The 21147-nt window shown below is 59.4% G+C and overlaps 3 protein-coding genes across 7 annotated transcripts in view; 1 reads left to right on the top strand and 2 right to left on the bottom strand.

Moving 5' to 3' along the window:
* The window catches only part of NPHP4 (nephrocystin 4), a 24850-nt gene extending 3881 nt beyond the window's left edge, over positions 1-20969 (bottom strand). The window contains exons 1-25 of one of the 5 annotated variants that reach the window (XM_021417311.1): positions 20828-20969; positions 20246-20413; positions 19852-19992; positions 16005-16177; positions 15869-15933; positions 15069-15224; positions 14058-14194; positions 13469-13614; positions 13267-13381; positions 11044-11226; positions 10817-10946; positions 8669-8715; positions 7571-7842; positions 7293-7478; positions 6489-6676; positions 5434-5594; positions 4715-4880; positions 3402-3512; positions 3112-3311; positions 2815-3041; positions 2446-2635; positions 2251-2331; positions 1952-2108; positions 1559-1644; positions 361-446 (exon numbers count right to left, since the gene is read on the bottom strand). In XM_021417311.1, the coding sequence (XP_021272986.1) occupies positions 361-446; positions 1559-1644; positions 1952-2108; positions 2251-2331; positions 2446-2635; positions 2815-3041; positions 3112-3311; positions 3402-3512; positions 4715-4880; positions 5434-5594; positions 6489-6676; positions 7293-7478; positions 7571-7842; positions 8669-8715; positions 10817-10946; positions 11044-11226; positions 13267-13381; positions 13469-13614; positions 14058-14194; positions 15069-15224; positions 15869-15933; positions 16005-16177; positions 19852-19992; positions 20246-20413 (3572 nt within the window). In that variant the 5' untranslated portion in view covers positions 20828-20969. Of the gene's footprint in view, positions 1-360; positions 447-1138; positions 1340-1526; positions 1645-1951; positions 2109-2250; positions 2332-2445; positions 2636-2814; positions 3042-3111; positions 3312-3401; positions 3513-4714; positions 4881-5433; positions 5595-6488; positions 6677-7292; positions 7479-7570; positions 7843-8668; positions 8716-10816; positions 10947-11043; positions 11227-13266; positions 13382-13468; positions 13615-14057; positions 14195-15068; positions 15225-15868; positions 15934-16004; positions 16178-18655; positions 18753-19851; positions 19993-20245; positions 20414-20827 lie in introns of those variants that run through there. The other 4 variants (XM_021417308.1, XM_021417312.1, XM_021417310.1 and 1 more) reach the window with 4 other exon arrangements.
* On the bottom strand, positions 16422-17393 carry DIRAS1 (DIRAS family GTPase 1). The gene has a single exon (XM_021417315.1). It carries the CDS (start codon positions 17384-17386, stop codon positions 16790-16792), a length of 597 nt encoding a protein of 198 aa, XP_021272990.1. The 5' UTR covers positions 17387-17393; the 3' UTR covers positions 16422-16789.
* The window catches only part of KCNAB2 (potassium voltage-gated channel subfamily A regulatory beta subunit 2), a gene marked incomplete in the record, with an annotated part of 19265 nt that continues 19172 nt past the window's right edge, over positions 21055-21147 (top strand). The window contains 1 exon segment of the mRNA XM_021417314.1: positions 21055-21147.

Here is a 21147-nt window from a genome sequence, read left to right as displayed (position 1 = left end):
CCCCAGCAAACCCCAAGGCAACCCCAGCAAACCCCAAGGCAACCCCAGCAAACCCCAAGGCAACCCCAGCAAACCCCAAGGCAACCCCAGCAAACGTCTTCAAAGGAATCTCAGCCTTCCCCGCGCAGAGAGAATGAATGAGCCTGCATCTGGAAAAGCTGTCTCCTATGGTCAGACCATTATTTAGAGGAAAAGATTGGAAAAGCAAACAGGTATTTCAGGAAGCCTCCCGCCCGGCTCAACAAGCAGAGCTCGGGAACCAGCAAGCAAGAGAACATCCATGGGAACGCTCCTCCTGCTCTGCCTGTGCTCTGGGTGTTTCCTTCTCTTTGTGGTTTATTTTTGCCTCCTGTTACTTACGTATAAATAGCAACAAAGAATTTTTTGATCTGCGGGCTTGGTCCTCCAGCTACTTTTAAGAAGACGTCCTGTGGTTCCCCGGGCCCCTGCGCACAGAAATCAGAGCATCGTTAGAATAGTTAACCTAGAGATCAAACCAGCTAATGAGGACTCCAGGGCTTCCTTTCTATTAATGAAAAAAACACCAACCCACTTACAACAGCAGATGCTTTCCGGATCTAGTTAAAAACCACGTTATTAAGTTATTATACAGCGTGGTTGAGCTCTTCCAGTATTTTTAATTACAAAAGAGGACACAAATGACTATCGCATTCCAGGTTTGCAACCATAATCAAATTTTGGCAAATCTTCCCCAAGTTTTCTAACAAGCCGTAATCCAATTACCATTGGATTATGCACTAGCAATTAGTAACTACCCTTCATTACCGCCTGCATTTATACACACATTTATTTTTCCCCACTCCTATCTCGAGCAGCGGAAAGGGAGCCCTGCAGACCTCACAGCTCTGCTAGGAGCTACAGAACACAAGCAGCATTCGGGGAGACACACAAAGCATCTTCCAGGTGAAGAACTTGGAGGGCTTGATCCAAAGAGTAACAAAGCAAAGACGACACCGGTATTGATTTCCTGCGTGTTTGCACCAGGTCAGGAGGGAAATGGGGCTGCAACCACTCTTGAAATGTTTGCTCTCCAGGAAAGCAGCAGCAAGGAGTCAGCAGGCAGAGCGTGCCCGTACAGACACCCCCCCCCTCCAGCACAGCCCCTCCTGCCCCTGGGGACACAGTGATCCACCCCCAAGCAGCAGCATTGCTGCCCACCCACAGCACGCAGTGCTGGTGCACCTCCAGCCTTCCAACACACACAGGTGCCCCAACCCAGAGGGGAAACCTCTACCTTGCACCTCGACAACGGGCTCCTTCTCACCCACCCGCATTCTGAATGCTCTCGCATTTCCTCAGAAGGACCAGCAAGTACAGGCTGCCGCACACCGTGATAAGGCACAACATTAGGCGTCAGGTGCCAGAACAGTGCAGCCCATTTTAATTGGAATAAAGGGCAATTCCGGCTTAATCACTGCCAGCGTTTCATTCCTACAGACCGATAAACCAGGATGCTGCCACGGGTGCAAGGCTGATTAAAACAACAAACCACAGCAGAAGGATACAAGGCAAACCGACGTAGGAGTGTAACCAGTACCATATTTTTGGTTTCACAAATCACGTTGGGGTCACTGCAGCGAACATGCACCTCGGGCTGGCTGCCCGGCATCCCCACCGGAGCGCCTGCAGGAGACAACGCCAGATGTAACACCATGGAGCATTTTATTGAGGTTTTACTCTACACCATCACGCAGCTGTGAACTGGAATCCCTTATGCTGAGCTACTGGAGAACAACTGGGTCGTATTGGTTCAACGCGGTATAAAATTAGAGCAAGCAGATGGATAAAAAGCGAGCAAGGAAGCCCAAGGCCACAGCAAGATCATGAACAGCCTTGAAGACGCAAGGAAGCAGAGAAACCATCCCTGATGGTGGGAACTTGCTCTCTGGATGCCACCTCCACCTCCTGCTACCAGAGCCCCGTGGGTCACCTGGGAGCGTGTGCCAGGGCGGCAGGCGGATGGCCTTCTTCAGGAAGGTCAGCTCGGGGTGGTAGAAGCGGAAAGTCTGATCCACCACGTGGGGCCGGGGCTCCACCTTCACCCGCAGCAACGCGATGGGCTTGCCCCCGCTCACACGGAAAGCCACCTGCGAGGTGGGGCAGGGCAAAGCGGCTCAGCGCCAGGCACGGGGACAGCGTGGTGGGGTCAGCACTGCCGTTCCTGGGGCTGGGAGGTAGCTCCAGGTTGCAGCAGCCACCAGCCCCACGCGGCCCCCTCTGCATCCCCACCTGGATGGGCCTCATCTGCGCAGCCCTTGGCTCCTCCTGCATCCTCCCTGCATCCTCTTCCTCGCTCAGACCCACGGGCCCCTGCAGGAAACAGAGCACTTGGTTTTGGAAGAAGCCCCAGGACACATAACCAGCGTTTCTTCGGCAATGCCAGCACGCACTCTGCACCCCAGCACAACACAGCTCCCAGCATACCAGCACCGCCGCCACAGCCGGCTCTGCCGAGAACGTCTGGTACCGGAAGGGTATGTGGACGGTCTCTTTGGGGCGCAGGTAGACCTGAGGCCTGAGGTCCTCCCGCAGGTGGAACATGTCCTCCTCCAGCGGGGTGGTTGTCTGGGTCAGCTCCTTGAAGTGCCGCCACTCCCTCGGGTCCAGTATGACCCTGGAGGAGCGGGAGGCAGAGCTGCTTGCAGCGGGTGCCATCCCATCGCTCCAGGTGCGTGCTGGGAGGGGACTCCAGCACCAAACTGGGCAGGAGACGGTGAACAGACCCCAGCAGTGGGGACAGAGCCCAGCACAGGCACTGTGAGCACGCACACGGGGATGGCTTTGGGCCGCTACCTGAGCTCGGGGTGGTCGACCTCAACCGTCACCGTGTGCTGGACACTGTAGGGGTTCTTCAGGGCGAACTCAAAGAACTCAGCCGTCCCGAGCATGGCATACACAGTGTGCGTGACGGTGATGGCCTGGCTGAGCATTTGGGAGATACACTGGAGCTTGATGCGCTCCCGGTAGGCGTCGATGACCTGCAGGTCCCGCAGGTGCCGCATGCGCTGCTCACGCCAGCCCTGCGCGGACAAAGGGGACCATGAACCCGGAGGCACCACAGGCTGTGCCAGGCACCGGGCCCATCCTCACCATGCGCTGTGGCATCCTCTGCCCAGCATCCTCCTGCTGCCGCACCAGTGCCATGCGCCGCAGCTTGCGCTGCCGGACGGCCACGGCCTCGCGGGGGGCACGCGGGGGGAGCGGGCTCTGCTCCGGCCGGTGGCTGCACAGCGTGGCCGCCAACTCGCCATCCACCTCGGCCAGCCTGCGAGCCCGAGACACCTTGACACCTGCGGGGACAGCACTCAGGTCACGGCGCTGCACGGGGCAGGATGGCACCCGTGACCCCGCGCAAGTGGGGCACCCCCAGAAGGACTCACCCCCACCGGCGTGCAGGGACAGCAAGCTGCCACCGCCCAGCGAGGGCACAAGGCGAGTGCGGGACAGCGGTGGGCGTCTTGGGCTCACAGGGGTCTCCTCACAGCGGTGACCTGCCAGGGCAGAGATCAGGGTCAGCCCCATCTCAGGGCGGGGGGGACACATCCTGCTATGCACACAAGCAGTGCGGCAACAGCAGGAGGTCACGGCCAGCCAGCACATGGAGCAGACAGCGCTGGCGATGGCTCAGGCCAACAGAAAGACAACAGCCAGCACAGATTCACCCTCTACAATTTATCAGAAAGTAGCTTCCTAATGTTTTTTTTTTTCCCCTAAATGGTCATAGATCTCTTAAATTGTCACAAAATCTACTGGAAAATGTTATTCCCACTGCAGATCTTTACAGACAGCTTAAAAAAAAGTGGAAGCAAATATCTCATCGCTTACAATGTTCCCTGCGTTTTACGGTGATCCCCCTGGAATCCTATTGCTATTGCACTCCATCTATCTTTTCTCTAAGTGACAGAGCAGTTTCCTACTGAGAAGCAATGGGGACATCTGCGTGATTTAGCACCGACCTTTGGAACCAGCTCGGGTTTCCGTCCACACTTTCTGAAGTTTCAGCAGAACCACCCCAGCTGCATCTCACAAATCTGCTCCACCACTTAATGCTTGAGACCAAGGCACGAAGAGCCCTCAGAAACCCACTAAAGGGATTTTGAATTTATTTAAGGGGGGAAAAAAAAAATAAGTTTTTTAAAGGACAGAGAAATCAAAGGATGGCTGTTGTTCTGGAACAGGGTATTTGTCCTTTCTCCCTTCTTTTGCCAGGTTGGAGTTAAACCTCTCTCTGGGTTGTGAATCTCAGATTCTCCTTCCCAGGAGCTTATCGTCCTTTTGCAGGCAAAGTAGGAAAATGACAATTTAAGATATCTTATAATGGAGCTAATCTTTCTTCTGAAGATAAGAGTTTAAAACCTGGAGTCACTGCACATTTATAGGACGGTGAATTAAATATAACAAAGTACCCGGTACACTCCGGGAAGAATAACACCCTTACGAGCTCTGTTTTCTGACGCAGGCGGCTCTGCCATTTGTCCCCTCCCTGCCACCTGCATCACCACCTGCCTCCCGTCAGCCTCAGGCAGCTGGCAGGGACAGTGGCATCACAGCACTCCGTGCCTCCAGGCTCAGAGCTCTGCCAGCATTTGCCTTCCCCAGTCGCAGGGCAAAGCCCTCTATGGGATACCTCAGGGAAGTTTTCTTTGTCTAGAACCCTTTGCAGCACGATGAAGGGTTGCAGCGAGGCACTCACCGACGTTGGCCAGGCAGAGGTGCAGGCGGCCCCGCACGGCCACGCGGACGCCCAGGGGCTGCAGCACATCCCTGCCCATTGCTGGCGTGTCCTGCTCGTACTCCGTGGTAGCCACCTCCAGCTCGTGCAGCGTCCTGACAGCCGGCCGGCCCTGACGCAGCAGGGGCTGGGGAGGAGGCAGGGACAGGGCAGCACCCATCCCCAGCAGGACAGAGCCCCCCCGCACACACCCCCCCATCTCCCACTCTCAGCAGATGCGTTTCCTTCATGAGCTGCCCCAGACGGAACTTTTTCATGGCAACTTCTCCCCGAGAGGATAACAGCCAGGCGTTAGGGTAACTAGTTACTGGGGCAACTCAGATCCAAGAGATTAAGAGATCTGGATAAGGATGTTTCTGCATTTCCTAGGTCTGCTTTAATTTTTCCAGCCAGTAAGCCCTAGCAAGGCGCAGAAGTTCCGGGGAAGAAACTTAATGCTCCGCTGTCGCTTTCAAGGATAAGATGACAAATCCTGTGATTACAGGCTTGTCAGATTGACATCAGTCTCCGTTAAACAGAGTGGCTGATAAAAACTTGATTACTCAAGACTCAAGGGTAATCTAACAGCATCTCAGCATAGGACAGAAGGAAGAGTCAGCCTCGTCCTCAAACTCTTGCATGCTAAGCAGCTCTCCCTCATCATTAGCGGTCATTAAGGCTTAGGGAGAAGGGCTCCGTACCTTCAGCTTAACCGCAGCAGAGCCGACGAGCAGCAGCGAGTCCCCATCCCAGACATCCATCTGCAGGCTGTGCTCAGCCAAGTAGTGCACGAAGCAGCGCTGCTCCCCAGGCTTCAGGAAGGTGGGGTCCACCATGTACCTCAGCTGCAGCCCCGGGGCTCCTGCGAGAAACAGCACAGCAATGGAGGGCTGCATCCTCCGGGCTCCGCCTGCCCACAAGCACGCTGTCACAGGGAGCAGGGAAAGCCAGGACTTCAGGTGTGGAGCTGCTGCTGGACCAGAACGGTGTGACAGCAACCAGGCCCATCCCCGGCACCCTCCTCTCCTGCACAGTGCAGCTTAACCCCATCAACCAGAAACTGGTGCACACTGGGAAGGATCCCTGCACAGGACCCCTCGTTGCCATCAATAATTCCAGGTGGGGAAGGAGCTTTACCAGCTGAAACTGCTGGGGGTCTCCTGGGACAGGAATTTAATAAGACACAAAGAGAAAGAAAAAGCCTTTTGCTTGGAGGATCAGATTAGATTACTCCAGGCACTTCGCTTTAATGTGCTGCCTATCTTTTTAAATACGCTCAGCCCCAGCTGGAGTCAGCAGTCTCGGTGTCTGGATCATGTCACCGATGCTTATTGATGTTTTGCTTCATGCTTTGACGTTTTGAACATTTTTAATTATGTGCCACAGAAACTAATGGAGGTTTGCTACGAAAGCAGATAGCAGTCCATTCCCTGGGCCTGGAGTCATGCCTAAATCTGATTGACAAAAATGCCAATTGAACCGGTAAATGTTGCTGAAAACTCCCAGGTGGCTTTTCCTCATACAGCAACGTACCAGTATAGCCCATACACAAGAAAAAGAACAAGTTGATTGATGAACTACGGGAAGGACCACGCAAAACAGCAGCGAGACTTCAACCCTCAACTGCACAACCAACCCTGCCACCCACACAGGGCAGCCTTCCTCCTCCTCCCCCCGCCCTCTCACGGCCCCTCCTGCTCAGTCCTGAAGAGGAGAGGCCAAGGGAGGATTTAACCACACCAGGAGCAGAGCTCACCAGTGCTCGGGGTCCCATCCTTGTTCAGCTGGAGCAGGACTTGTGCCGGCGCAGCAGACCCGGTTGCCCTCTCGCCATCCACGTGGACCAGCTGCAGCCGCGGCGTGGTGACCGGCGGGAAGCGGTAGAACTGGAAGGTGAGGAACACTGTCCTCGGCCACGTCCCCTCCATTGAGTCTTGAGAAGCCCTTGAGCAAGAGCAGAGTGGGTTTGGTCAGCCCGTGATGCCTGGTCCAGCTCATAAGCTCCTCACCCACCAAGAAGCAGAAGAACAAGAGAAGATCGGCAATATCAAAAGTATTTGGACTTCTTTGAAGACAGCGGGCATATGGTTTGTCTTTGCTTTCCAAAAGCCTCCTAATTCCAGCTGTCTTCTGCCATATGCTGTGATGGAAGAGCCACGCAGAAGCAGCATTTTACCTTCGCCATCTATGGAAGATCTGTGAGCAGTGCTTCAGAGAGAGAAAACCGCCCTCGTGGATGGCGTTCCAAACTCAGCTCCTCTACACAATGCGCACTTAGGTAGGAATCCTGCACTAACTAGTTTTATATCACTTTGTGGCCAGCGTATACCACAAAGAAACTGGAATGTTTTGTAAGAGTGCCTCGAGAGAACAGTGACATTGTTTTGGAGCTTTTCATGGCTTTGCTTCCATGGCAGGCATGGGGAGAAGCAGCACGCTGCCAAGGGCTTCTCCTGCTCAAGCACAACAAGCAGCTCACGGGCAATTCTGGAAAAGGCTTCTCTCTAGAAAGGAGCCCTGAACCCCCTGCAGGCTGCGCCAGGAAGGCGTGGGACCTCACCTACTGAACGCCAGGAACTGCAGGATTATTTCATTGCTTTGCAGAGCGTCCGCTTCCTCCAGCCGAGGACTGAAACGCGCAGGGTCCAGCGGCTCCGTGACCTCCACGGGCTCCTTGTTGCCATCCAAGATTTCTGGGAAGCCAGAGGCGTGCAGGAGCGCCAGCGAGGCACGGGTGAGCGCGGTGCTGGAACCGGCAGAGAAACGGGGCTGAGTCGGTGCTAACAGCGGCACCAACCCATGCCCCGTCCCCCAGAATCTCGGCCCCACAGCCCTCACCTGCCGGCGGGCAGCCCCACGGCCGCGATGGGCAGCTGCGTGGGCGCAAAGGGCAGCTCCCGCAGGTGCTCGCTGCCGGAGGCATCCGCGTGCGGGGAGCCCGGCCGCAGATCAGCCTCCAGGTGCGTGATGCCAGCAGCGTGCCGCGCGGCCGGCTCGGCGCAGCCATCCCTCTGCGTGCCGCGGGGCCGGGGCACTGGGGTGCTGTGGCCTCGTGGCACAGCGGGCTCAGCCCTGCCCCGCGGCGAGGCCGACAGCTGCGAGAGAGACAGCTGGAAGGGAAGAGGCTGCGATGAACGCGGCGCTGATGCACAGGGAACGCAACACCGCGCCGCAACCCGCGCCGTGGGAAGGCTCCGCAGGCCAGATTCTGCCAGCAGTCCGCGCAGCTCAGATGCTGTTTGCTCTGAGATTTGGCACAGCAGCATCCCTGCTCCGCTGAGGAGCGGCACAGCTTGGCTGCCTGCGGGTTCACACCTCTGCTTCTTGCTTTAGCAGCCTCGCTGTACTTTCTCTTGCAAAGGGAGGAATAGGAAGAGGCAGTAGAAAGATCAAACAGTTACGTGCAGTCCTATGAAGCACTTCATTTCATCAAAAATATTGGTGTGCATTGATCCCTGCAACACGATATGAGTATTTATTGCTTGTCTTAAACCCTGATAGCTCTCCATGAAGTGCATCGCTGTTGGCATATACCATGGGACAACAGTGCCCAGCAAATCTGGGTTGCCAAAACCCAGAACAGTCCTTAAAAATACATGTGGGGTGTGAAAACAGCTCAAGGAATTTTGTCCAGCAAATTATACATAGAATTCGCTTTCCTCCCTCTGCTAACTTGGATTTCAGCTGCACATTCAAGTGCTACATGGCCACGGTAGCCCTGAAAACCAGCACTCAATGGGACTTCGAGCACCTTCTCAGCAAGCGGCCCGCACTGCGTGACGTGGGGATGCCGCTGCCTACTGCCCATGGGGCTCAGTGACACAGCCACATGGGGAAGGCACTCAGATAGGGGAAGAAAACCTCCCCAAAACAGCCACATCCAGGTAATGCTGTCAGCAGTCAGCACAGCAGTAGCACGGCACGTGCAGCACTTACCCCAGGTCCCCTTGGGGAAGCCGCCGGGCGCAGCGGGGAGCCTGGACCTGCAGAGAAGCACAGGAGAAGCTCAGCAAAGCCAGCACCCAGCGCAGGGCCACGAGCAGCCCCAGCCCAGCCCCACCACCCAGGGATGGGCCCAGCCCTGCAAAGCAGCCTGCCACCTCCCAGCCACCTGCTTGGCTCATCTTCTCCAATAAGACTGCTACCTGCAGGGGAACACGTAGCACATCTCCACATCCAGTGGTTATTTTGCTGGGAATTAGGCTGAATCTGCCAGCAAGAGTTTTCCTGTTGTAAAAACACAGCTCCTCCATCTCTAGACAGTGCTGCAGTTTCCCTTAAAGCCATGTGGCACTGGCTAAGTGGATTGCTTAATGAGACGTGAAAGTTTTTAGGATACTTAAGGTTTTCATAGCTCCTCCATTATTTCTTGTCACTACTTTCATCTGTTCGTACATTCATGCCCCCAAACGCTCTGAGTTTTACTGTGTTTATATTTGGCTGGTCTGCTCACTGGCACGGATGAACTCGCTGTTCCAGTAAGCAGCAAATCCTTTACAGCAGAGCAGGAACACAGATGTTTTCTGGCGACGCTGAGACTTGAGGTTGCTTTCCCAACCACGTCTATCTCGGCTATTGTGTTCTCACCATTGTCCAACGGAAATCGCCCCGTTTCCCTTCTGTCTAAAATATTGTTTTCTTTCAATTACAACGGCTTTGGCTGTCGCTAAAGCAACGGTGCACAGAGATACAAGAAGCAGTCGGTGCAGCAGAAGGGTTCCCAGCCCATCTGTCAGACCCCGGGCTCAGCACCACGCACAGCCAAGCCCCCACACCCCATCCCTGAGGGAAGGGAGCGAGGTCGGGGTGCCCCGTGCCTCCAAGCCCTGTGCTTGGGGGCAGAGGGTCACCATCATTCCATGTTCACATCCACCTCTCTTCCCACTGGAACGCGCTCGTGAGATCCTTCAAGCAACACCAGGAACAAAACGCCTCGCAGCAACGCTGCTGGCAGCCTCACCCAGCACACCCCGCAAACTCCAGCACCGAGAGCTAAACCGCTTCGCCTCACCCTCCAAGATTTCCGCTCTGAAGGCCGTGAAACCAACAAACCCAGCCCTGGAGAGCAGCGAGCCCGGAGCTGGATGTGCCGGGGGCTTCCATCCCGCAGCAAAGCCGCGGTGCCACTGCCATCTCGTGGTAACAACGCCCCATTAATAAGGTAATAAACTCGCACGTTGATGTTTAACCAGGCAGTTAAGTTGTGAGCAACCCTGTTTGCACATCCACGGCCAAATTGGAGAAGATTAAAAACAAGGGAGCGGTGGGAGAGGAGCGTCGCCCATGGCAGAACCACCACATTGCTCCAAACCGGACAAACATTTGCACAGGCTGATTTTGATCCCAGCCCCACGCCGTAGGGTGGGAAGCACAGAGCAAAGCAGACCTACAGGTTTGTTCCCACTGATCAGGGCAGGGGGGAGCTGACCAACAAAGCTGCACAAATGGGAGCAGGTTTCCAAGAGCACCGGGCGCTGCTCAGGCCCCGCTCCCAACCCCAAGGCAAAGGAAGCCCTTTCCATCTCCAAAACACACGGATCAGCGCCGAGAGCCCCTCCACCTGCCCTCCTGCACTACAGATACATATGCAGACATGCACACGCACAAGGAGCCTGGTTCCCCCCCCCCCCCCCGCCACGTTAGAGGCGCGCGCTGATTAAACGCGTGTTGCTGTCACGCTCCAGGAACTGCGGCTCAACGAGATTATTTATTACTCACAGCCCATAACTGACACCTCTCCCGTCCTCAGCCATCTGGAAGGATTACGATCGCAGAGATAAGCACCGGTGCTGGCAGGGAGCAGCACGCTGCTGGTGGGGCCGGGAGGCCCCTCCAAGAGCTTTTCTGTTCAGCACTGAGACCCAAACGCTGTCAGAGCGACCCAGAACACGATCACAAGGGAAACGAGCACGATTCCTGCACGTGGCTCCGCTCCCATGGCACGGGAGGATTTGACAAGGTAACAGGTAGCAGGGTTGACATCAAGCCAACGTCAAGTCCCCTCCCTACAGTAACTCATAAACCAGAATGGATAGCACTGCCACGCTCTGCGTTTTAAATGTCACCAACACGGAAAGCACTCACTCAGCGACAGCGTAGGAGGCTTCCCCGGCTCCTTCCCGGCTCTACCCGAGGTGTCTGGAGAAGTCACAAGCTGTTCTTCCGAATCGGTGCAAACGTGGAATTGGACGGAACCCGACGCAATGCGCTTCACCTGCAATTTTCACGTCGGGCGACTTTCAGAGTAAAGCTGCTGGGAACGCGGAGCTGCTCCCCGCTCCCGGCCCCAGGAGCGGCACGGCACGCCTTACCTGCTGGGAGCTCTCGCTGTCCGCGGGGTTCCTGTACACCAGGGTCTGCCCGGGGCTGGGACGGGCACCTCCGCGCAGGGGCAGCTGCACCGGGGAGGAGCTGGCAGCCAGGAAGGGGCTCCAGAGAGCCCAGCGCACCGTGTGCATGGCGGCTGCTGGGCCCAGCGCGCTGCCGGCCGCGGCCTGCGGGAGAGCACACGGCGAAATGCCTCCCCTTCCCCGGCACGCCAGGCAGCCACGCTCAGGGTAACTGCGCCTTATCCCTTTATGCAAGGGACTCTACGTCTGGATTACGGATCAGCAGAACGCAATGCAACGCTTTCCCAAAAGCACCGTTCTTTTCCACCCTCTGCGGATATTTAGCCCTAATAAAAACACCACTGCCCCTTCTTTCTGCAGCACGGCCCTTCCTCGGCCCTCTCTGCCTCCAGAGAACGTTTGAGCCCAGCAGCACCAGCAGACATCACCAGAACCCATCCCCCCCCACTGTCAGAACAACCGGGCAGTGAGAGCTCACTGAGGAGCCGCAGCCCCCCCTCTGCACTAAGCTGTGTAGTTTCGCATTATTTCTCTCCCTCTGCTCCCACACTGAGCAGAGAATGCAGGGTTCCACTTACCCCAGCACCTCAGCAGCCTCTCCTTAAGCCAAGGGGTGCAGACCTGAAGCAAACGTGCAGCTCGCAGCCAGCCTTGGCAATCAGTGCCCAGCTCCTGCTGCTAATTACGGCACTGCCCGGCTCAGCAGTCGGCTCTGGGATTAGGCTCCTCACATGGGAGGCACTCGCAGCGTTACCAATGACCCTCGCACTGCCACCTCAGCAGGGCAACTGAGGACTCGTAACAAATCAAAATCGCCATCAACCCAGCCACAGGAGCAGCACCCAGAGGCAACAGCTGGGGACAAGCACCCCACACGTGTCCCCATCACTGCATGAGCTCTGCAAGCAGTCAGGTTTCGTGGTTTCAAGACCCAGAAACCATCCAATTTTGGCTGCCAGAAAGACCTCAGCACTCAGCAAAACTGAAAAGAATGTAAGGGGTTAATCTCTCTTCAGCATCAAGGCTAAATTCTAAAGAAAAGACTTGTTTGAATTAAAAAAAAAAAGTTTTCCAAATGGCTTCTCCAGAACACGCCAGGACTGCTGCGGGCTACGTTTCTCCATCCACATACACGCAGCGGAAAAAAATGTAACAACATACAATTAAAATGACTTAATAAGCCCATTTGCGGCACATCCCACCCGGTGCTGCAGAAAGCACTCTGACATTTTGATGGGAGATATTGGCCTCCGCTCCTCCAGAGCGAGGAGGCGGCTCGCGAGGGACCCCTCCATCAGCAGCAAAGGGAAGGCTGCTGGAGCCCTGCAGACGCTGTGCCCCTGGGAGCAGCCCTCCTCCTGCCCCCCCAGTTCCACCCCCCACTCCTCAGCAGTGGTTAGGTTTTTAGCAGCTTTTTACCAAGATCAGTGCATCTGCTGGTGGGATGTTCTCTTACGGGGAGGGCTCTGCCTTCTCCACCACGTTCCTCGCCTGTGGGAACTGGTGAGAGCCCAGCCGAGCTCCCCAGGGGTGAGCAGCGGTGTGGAAGCGAGGACACGGCTCACCCATCTCCCCATGGCTTTGGGTCACAGAGAGCACTCTGCAGCTCAGAAATAATTAAACAGCAGCGCCAGGCTGCAACCAGGCAGGGAACGCACCCACCCCTTCAGCCCGCAGAAAGTGGAGTTCTGAACTGGAAAACCCTGCAGTGCATCCCAGAGACTGCCCCGCAAACAGCACTGCCCCGAGCTTTCTGAGGGCAGCCAAGGCCCAGGGCCACAGCAGCTCCATTCCACAGCGTTAACCAGCACCGTGAAACCAGCAGCAGCGCCTTCCCCTGGGAACGGGAGGCACAGGAGGGGCTGAAAACGCGGGGGGGGGGAAAAAAAAATACCATCCCTATCATTTTCAAAGCCGGCAGAATCTTCTACAGCGCTCCGGAAAAATCTCCCCGCCAACCTCCACGGCTTCAGGGCACTTCTCGAGGGCGGCTCTTTCCAGAGCTCAGAATCTCTCGCAGATGCCGCACAGCGTGGTGTATCCAGACCGCGCTGCCCCAGGGCTGCCCCACCATCCTCCCACCCACTGCCACCCCATGGGGACACCTCAGCAACGCCGCGAGGCAGCGGGGAACAGCTCCGGGCCCTCCCACCGCCCCACAAACCCACCAAGGCCCGGCCCTACCTTGGCCCCAGTGCAGACGACGTACTCCAGCTGGAAGCAGACCCCGAAGGCCGCGTGCGGAACCATCTCGCTCAGCTGCAGGCGGCTCCGCAGCAGCAGGGCCTGCTCCGCAGCGCTGCGGGGAGAGGAGGAGGAGGAGGAGGAGGAGGAGGAGGAAGGCTGCACCCTGCAGGCAGCGGGGCACGGTTTGTGCGTCCCTTACCTGTCGGTGGGGCTGCTGGCCTGTCCCCGGGCCACCTCGGCCGCCGGCTGCAGCACGGCCACCTGCGGGGCCTGCACGAAGCGCAGCCCGTTGTGCACACCGACGCGCAGCCGCCGCTCCTGCACCCACAGCGTGCTGCCGACCTCCTGCCATGGTGGGAGGAGATGGGGGGACAGGCGATGAGCCCACACCGGGCCCCGGGGCACGCAACCTGCCCTCATCCTATGCAACACAGCTCAGGGCTGGGCACGCAGTGCACATCCAGTAACACAGGACTTGGAAGGGCTGTCTGCACGGTGCTGCGGTGCCAAGGGAGGCCCTACACAAGTGCTACATCTTTGCCTTTTTCAGAGCAGCTGGCCTAAATTCTGCTGATTAGGGTCTGGACACCCAGTGCTTCCTACACAAAGCACCTGTGCACTCATCCCCACCTGCCTATGCAACAAAGCCAAAGGCTTTTGCAGCAGGAAAAGCAAGCACTGAGCAAAACGGGTGCTGTAGTGCAATTCATCTCAACGCTCCCGCTCCAGCTGAGGACAAGGCAGCAGCACACTGCTCATCTCTCCCCATTTAATTACACGGGCATTACCTTCAGCAAGCGGTCGCTGCTCAGCTGCTCCAGCAGCTCTTCCTCAAACTCCTCCAGAGAAGGGTGCAGGCGGATGCAGAGCTGGTCCAGGTAGCAGGGGGCCGTCCCCATGAGCCGTGGCTTCAAGAAGCTGTCACCTGCAGCAACACATTGCAATGGGGTCACAATGCAACAGGGGCAGCCAGCAGCCCCAGCTCAGCCCTGGCTCACGGGCAAGAAATGGAATGGATAGCATCCCCAGCCAGCTGAGTGCCATGCGATGGGGAAGCGCAAGCCAGGCGTGATTTCAGAGGATTTCTCTCAACAGCCACAAGATGGGACCACTGCACTGCGCTGCTGCCTGCCCTTAGCAGCAGCGTGCAGGAAACTGAAGAATATACCACTGCCAAGCGGATGACGGTGTCGTTCTGTTTGGTGAATTTCCAGATCACATCATTTCTGTCAGATCAACTCGAATGAGGCTGGCATCCATAAGGCAAGGCTTCGGAGGGACGCATGCAGGAGCAGCTCATGCCTCAGCCCTGCCAGCTCTCGGCTGCCCAGAGCACCACCGCCAACAAGGACAAGCTGAGCCAAGCTGCACAGCCTTCTCCTAAGACTCCTCCGAATGACTCCAATTAAACCAACCATTATTTATCCCTCACAGTTTCCCAGGAGCAAAGCAATTAACGGGAAAGAGAGCAAAATGAAGCCACGCAGACATACTTCAGCGCTGGATGCAAATGCTACGATTGCTCCTCAGCCACGGGGGAGCTCCCGAGAAGTCCATGACATTTCTGCCCAAGTGGAAAGCAGAGGGAACGAGCCCCGCAGGCCGTGCTGCTGCTCTGGGGGCTGATTTTAACACTGAGCACAGAAGAGAGATTTTAAAGCCAGAAGAGAGCAGTAGGACCTGCAATCTGATCCACTGACAGAGGCAAGCTTGCAGCATGGGCTCGTGCTTGTGGCCACGGGGCATGGGTGCATGAACAGAAGCGGCCCACGGTCCAGTGGGACATGAGGGGCCCTCACCTGTGTCCCCGTGTGCAGGCAGCAAACCAGGGATCTTCTGCAGGCCGGACACCAGGAGGTTTTCAGGAAGGAGATGAAATATCGTCTCCAAAGGCGGGTGGGGCTTCAGCGTGTACTGCAGGTGGCTGTTCTCCATTACGGTCATGTATTTATTCTCTGAACAAAAGAAAACGTGATGAAATGACAAAAGCCGTGGGGAGGCAGTTCTACAGGGCTGCCATTTTTCCCACATCCTTCAGGCCCACCAGTACAGGCCAAGCACAAAATGCGTCCCCAGCATCCCAGCACCAGCAACGTGCGCGTTCCCAGCACGGAGACCTCTGAGCCGTGCCAGCCAGCAGCATCTCACACAAGGTGACTTTCACCGGGAGCCTCGCTCAGCCGGGACAGCGCAGCTATCAGCTTCCAAACCCGACACGTCTTATGGGAATGGAAACCCATAACCCTGACATTTTCTTTCCACTGCATTGCTTAGAAAAGCGTTTCTAACGCATTTCCCCTGAAATGTACCAAAACAGCACAGAATTTCCTCTTTTGTCCCCACAGCGCCATGGGGATATCGCTTCTCAAGATGAGCCAAGGCAATAACCATCTATTCAAACAAACAGCTATTTTCTGCATCAGATCCCAGGCTCGTGCTCTCATCCTCCCCGTCGCAGACAAACACACGGCCCAAGGACAAGGCACGGGCTGCTCAGCACAGACCCCGCATCCGCTGCCTCCAGCGGGCAAACCCGGCGCCTATTCGGGTGCAAAGACCACAGAGAAAGGAGCGATATGCGCTGCGTGCTGCTGCTTACTTTCTAGAGGGTCCTGGAGAAGCGGGTGCAGCAAGGCGCGCGGCGTCCCGTGGTACAGCTTGAGCCTGAAACCAAAGGAGAAGCAGTCAGCAGATTCCCAAGGAAGGGCCAAGCAGCCCCCGCGGGCGGAACCTACGCTCTGTCCTTGGCAGCCAGGTCCGAGGGCTCCCGCCTGCTGTCGAACAGCGGGATGAGGCCAAAGCCGCACGACACGTCCCGGGAGAGCCCTTCTGGGCTGGGGGTCACAGCCACCACCTCCACCACGGCCATGATGCTGGGGTGGCTGAGCGAGGTGTGGAAGTACACGGCCTGGGGAGAGACAGGAGAGAGGGGCAGCTGAGGGGTGGCAGCACGGCTCACAGTGAGGATGCAGCACATCGTGATGTGAGCACTGCAGAAGGAACCGGAACGGAGGGGATGCTGGTGCACGGTGCTGGGTCTGGCTGACACATCACACTGTGTTCCCGGGGGCTGCAGCAGCCCCTAACCCACAGCACAGGNGTGCTTGGGCTGGCGGCTCTGGGGGACGGGGGGGGGGCTCCCACCCGGGGGGGCTCCCACCCAGGGAAGGGCACCACGCAGGGACAGCCCGGGGCTGCTGTGACCGTCACCCAGGGGGTGGCCGCACCGCTGCCACACTGCACCACGCACAGGGAGCTGGGTGGGCGCCCACAGCCCCCGGTGGGGTCCCCCCATCCCATCCCCACGCGCCCATGTCCAGTTGTGCTGCAGCGTGCACGTGCCCGGCCCCACGACCCCATCCCACTCCATGAGGCCGAGGGTCCCCGCGGGTCTGCGCCCCCAACCCCAATGATGGCTGCAGCCGCCCCGCAGGCACCGCACACGCAGGGAGCACGCGGGGACAGCCCCACCGCGGGGGGGTGAGGGGAGGGGCCGGGGGGCGCGGGCCAGTCCGGGGCTCTACATGATGCTGCACTTCCCCTTGATTTTGTCTGTCCTCTTCTGCTTGCTGGAGCGCTTCCCGTCGATGGTGAGGCTGACGTTCCTGCGCTTCTCCAGGTTGAGCAGCTCCTGGAAGAGCTCCTTCACGTTGTAGTTCATCTTGGCCGAGGTCTCCATGAAGGCGCATTTCCACTCCTTGGCCACGGCCTCCCCCTCCCGGCTCTCCACCTCCCGCTGCGTCTCGTCGCACTTGTTGCCCACCAGCATGATGGGGATGCTCTCCACGCTGCCCTTGATCTGCACGATCTGCTGGTAGATGGGCCTCAGCTCCTCCAGCGACTGCTTGCTGGTGACGGAGAACACCAGGATGAAGGCATGGCCCTTGGAGATGGACAGGCGCTGCATGGCCGGGAACTGATGGCTGCCGGTGGTGTCGGTGATCTGCAGCGTGCAGACGCTCTTGTCGCAGCTGATCACCTGCCGGTACGTGTCCTCGATGGTGGGGATGTAGGTGTCTCGGAACGTCCCCTTGACGAAGCGCAGCACCAGCGAGCTCTTCCCCACGCCGCCGGCGCCGAACACCACCACGCGGTAATCGTTGCTCTGCTCCGGCATCGTGCCCCGCCGCTGCGAGGGACAGAGCAGAGGGACACGTCACAGCGGGGGCTGCGGGTCGGACCCTCCGCTCCCACCGCATGCAGCGGGGGGGGGGGGTCCCAGCGCAGCCCCCCGCCCTTGGGCCGCCCTTGCAGGTGGCGGGGCTGCACGGCTCTCGCCGCTCGCCCGGGGTGCAGCAGCCTTGGCTATTTTTACCACCCCCCCACGCCGCGGCCATATGGCTGAGCCACAGCCACCGGCACAGCAGCTGCGGCCGGAGCAGCACCGCCGGGGGGGGGGGGGTCACACGGACACCCCCAGCAGCGGGAGCGGCGCAGTGGGGCAGCCCCCGGCCCAGTGAGGGGCCAGCGGTACCCACAGCCCCGGGGCTGCGCCGAGGAGACGGATGTGCTGAGTAAGGAGGGGCCATTTCACAACGCAGAGCTCAGCGCCGCTCTGTGCCACCGCTCTGCCCCGGGGACGGTGTCACACAGCCGTGGGCTCGGGGCCCAGCGGGTCCCCACGAGGCGTCCCCGCACACGGCAGCGCCTCCGCTCCCCACGCAGAGCGGTGGAGCAAAGCGTGCGGTGCCACGGGGCTGCCACGCCGGCACTGCCGTGCCAAAGGCGGTGAGCGGGTGGGAGCGGGCACACGGGGATGGCACACGGTGCTGCTTTGGGGGCAGCTCTGCCCCGCTCCTGGCGCGTTGCTGCCTCTCCCTCGGCCCATCCTGGGGGATGCGGCCCCTTCGCGGGGTCCCACGGGCGCCCATTGCCCCACTGCGTCGCCTGGCACTGGGCGAGCACGTGGGCTGCGGCCGGAGCCCATCGCCCAAAGGTTTGGTTCCGTGGTACGGGGCAGGAGAACGCCCCAACGCATCTGGAGGCGTCGGAGCTGCACGGGGATGGAGCAGAGGCCGTGCTGGCAGCGCAGCCCCGTGCCAGCAGCGCTGTGCCACCGCCTGCCCCCTGCCACCCGCCCGCAGTGGGGCCAAGGACCGCATCCCCGCTGCCACGGGGCGCCGAGGGGCGGGAAGGGGCCTTCGTGGCACCCCTGGGTGCTGCAGAGCCCCGTGCAGCCCCCGACCTGCGTTTCCCCGCGGTGCTGGGGACGGCGCCTGATCCCGCACCATCAGCGCGGGGCGGGGGGGGGGGCGAACAGCGCGGAGCTGGGGTCCAGATGGGGGGCGGAGAGAGGCGGGATGGGCCCGGAGGGGCAGGATGGAGGGGCGGGATGCGGGATGGGGGCAGGGTGGGGGCAGGGGGGGGGGGGGCAGGACACGGTCACCTCCCCGGGATGGGATTTACGGTGGGATCAACCTTTCTAGCAAAGCCTCATTACGGCAGCGCAGTGTCCCAGAGAAAACGTTTGCTGCAATCACGGACTGTCAGGAAGGGATAACAGAGAGAGGCATTAGCACATCATCCCGGAGAAATAAATCGCTACTCTATTATCTTTTACTGCAAAATGCTGAAATGATGACCACCAGCTGCTGACAGGTGGCCAGGCTGCAAGAGACGGATGCCACGATTTCCACGGGAGCAGGAGCCGCTAAAGTGCATCCGTTGTTAAAAAAAAAAGAAGTTTCCAGCTGTCTCCTAAAAGCCAACAACAGTTTCCATCTCCTCTGAACGCTTCCATCTCCTCTGAACCCTCCACCAGCGCAGTGAGTGCTCCCAGCAGAGGTGACCTGGTAAGTGCCAAACCGGGGAGCCCCGGGCCCCAGTGCACAGCTCCATGTCCATGCCCCGGTGCCTGGCAGGCACCATGGGCATCACAGGGACGGTGCCCCACGTGCGGGCTCACGCAGCACATGGAGCAGCACCACGCTCCTCTCTCTTGGCAGCACTCTGTGCCACTGTTTCCCCCATCTCTATTCACAAAGCACGGGCTGAGCGATGATTCAACCACCCCAGGACGAAATGCATATGCCAGTGTCCCTCAGATGCCATTAGGGATTTAAATAAATCAAGGAGCGCAGCTCTGATCTATGCTAAACTTCAACCCTGGCGCAACACACTGATTGAAGAGGAAATAAAGGCTATAATTAGACACCATCCTGACCGAGGGGATGAAGCCTCAGCTGCAGCCTCACCCCAGCTGTGCACAGCAGCAATGCAGCAGGCTGCACACCCAAGGGACCCCTGCAAGGTTCTGCCTCAGGGCAGCACGTTCTGCAGGGACCCCACCAGATAGAAGCCCGGCTTCATGCAAGAGCATTACCTCTAGGAGAGCTGCTGCTCGGCCCAGCTGTGTCTGAAGGAACAGTGCACTCTGCTGCTGGCACGGAGGCACAGCACCGCATCACCCGGCCTGCAGCTTGCAGGGTTTGCCCATTACAATACCTCGTAATTAACAACCGTGCCTCAATGGGCCAACATCGGAGATGCACCCAGCCTCAAGATCACGGAGCGGCAGCGCTGGGAACCAGCACGCTCTGCTGCTGCACCCCAGCATGAAGCCAACAACCTCAATGCCCATACCTCGTTGAACAGCACACGGGGGGGCTGCCCTGCGGGGCTGCCCTGGGGGGTCCGGGCGCTGCCGTGCCACGTGTGGCCGAAGAAGTAGCGGTGGGCGGCATCGAACAGGGACAGGCGCAGCTGCAGCTCAGCCGGGGACCGCTGCAAGAGAGGGGGGGAGCGTGGGGAACGCGGCTCCTGGCCTGCACCCGGGGGGCACGAGGAGATGCCCCAGGACGGGGCTGGCTGACAGAACACCCCGGGGGGCAGAACACAGCTGATCCATGCTTCTAAACTGACGCCTGCTCCCTCCCAGTCCCACAAGCAGGAGGGGATTTCCAGCCAGCCCAGCACCGTCCTGCAGAGCCCTCGGGGCGTGACGTGCCGCCTGCTTTCTGCTTTCCAGCTCCTGTACCTGCGTGACGACGGAACCCTCGAGGCACTTCAGGACGCACTGGAAAGGCACCGAGCGCTCCGGCACACCGTGTCTGCGCTGGGCGTGCGGCGGCACGGCGCGGCTCCACGCAAACAGCCGCTCCCACTCGGCCATCTCGCCCCAGGGGTCACCTCCTGCTGCGGGCATCTGCGGGGGGATGCTCAGCTGGGAGAGAAAGCACGCACGGAGCCGCACGGGGAGGGGGAACGCGGCCACGCGGTGGAGCAGCACAGACGCACGACCCCAAATCTGCCAATTTTACAGAATTCCTGCCATTCCGCCCCCCTCCCCCGCACCAGGGCTCTGAGAGCCAGCAGTGGGAGCCGCCACAGGTTGAACTTGGGGACGGGAGCGGAGCCGGGGCTGTCCCGGTGCTCCCGGCATGGCACCACCGGGGGCTCCGCGCTCCGTGTGGCGCGGGGCAGGGCCCCGCAGGGGTACACCGCACACCCGCACCTCGAGGGGCCCTTCTGTACACTGACACCTCCGACAGCCGCGCCAGGCGCGTGCCCCGCACGGAGCGCTGCGGTACGATGCGGGCCGGCCCCGCCGCGCACTCACCGCTCCCGCCGCGTCCCGCCGCCATCTTCCCGGACCGCACCACCGCCGTGCGGGAGGGGGGATGCCCCGCGCCGCTCCGCGTCGCCCCGCACCGCCCGCACCCCGCAGCCCCGCAACGGTCCCACGCGGCGCTGGGGGCGGCCGGAGGTCGCGGGGGAGGTGCGGGGCTCAGGACTCGGCCGAGGCTGGGAGGGGCGGCGGTTCCCCCCGCGCCGGTGGTCGCGTCCCGCGCGGCGTCGGGTTACTGGGGCGATGCGCGCCGCCCCGCGGGGGAGGCACCGCCCGGCTCCGCTCCGCGCCGCTCCGCTCCGTCCCACCGC

The sequence above is a fragment of the Numida meleagris genome, chromosome 20 (assembly GCF_002078875.1).
Source record: "Numida meleagris isolate 19003 breed g44 Domestic line chromosome 20, NumMel1.0, whole genome shotgun sequence".
Classification (NCBI taxonomy): Eukaryota; Metazoa; Chordata; class Aves; order Galliformes; family Numididae; genus Numida; species Numida meleagris.
This window is presented reverse-complemented; position numbering and strand designations above follow the sequence as displayed.

Excerpts from the sequence above, each read along its gene's own strand:
- DIRAS1 (XM_021417315.1), bottom strand. The coding sequence starts at position 17,386 with ATGCCGGAGCAGAGCAACGATTACCGCGTGGTGGTGTTCGGCGCCGGC.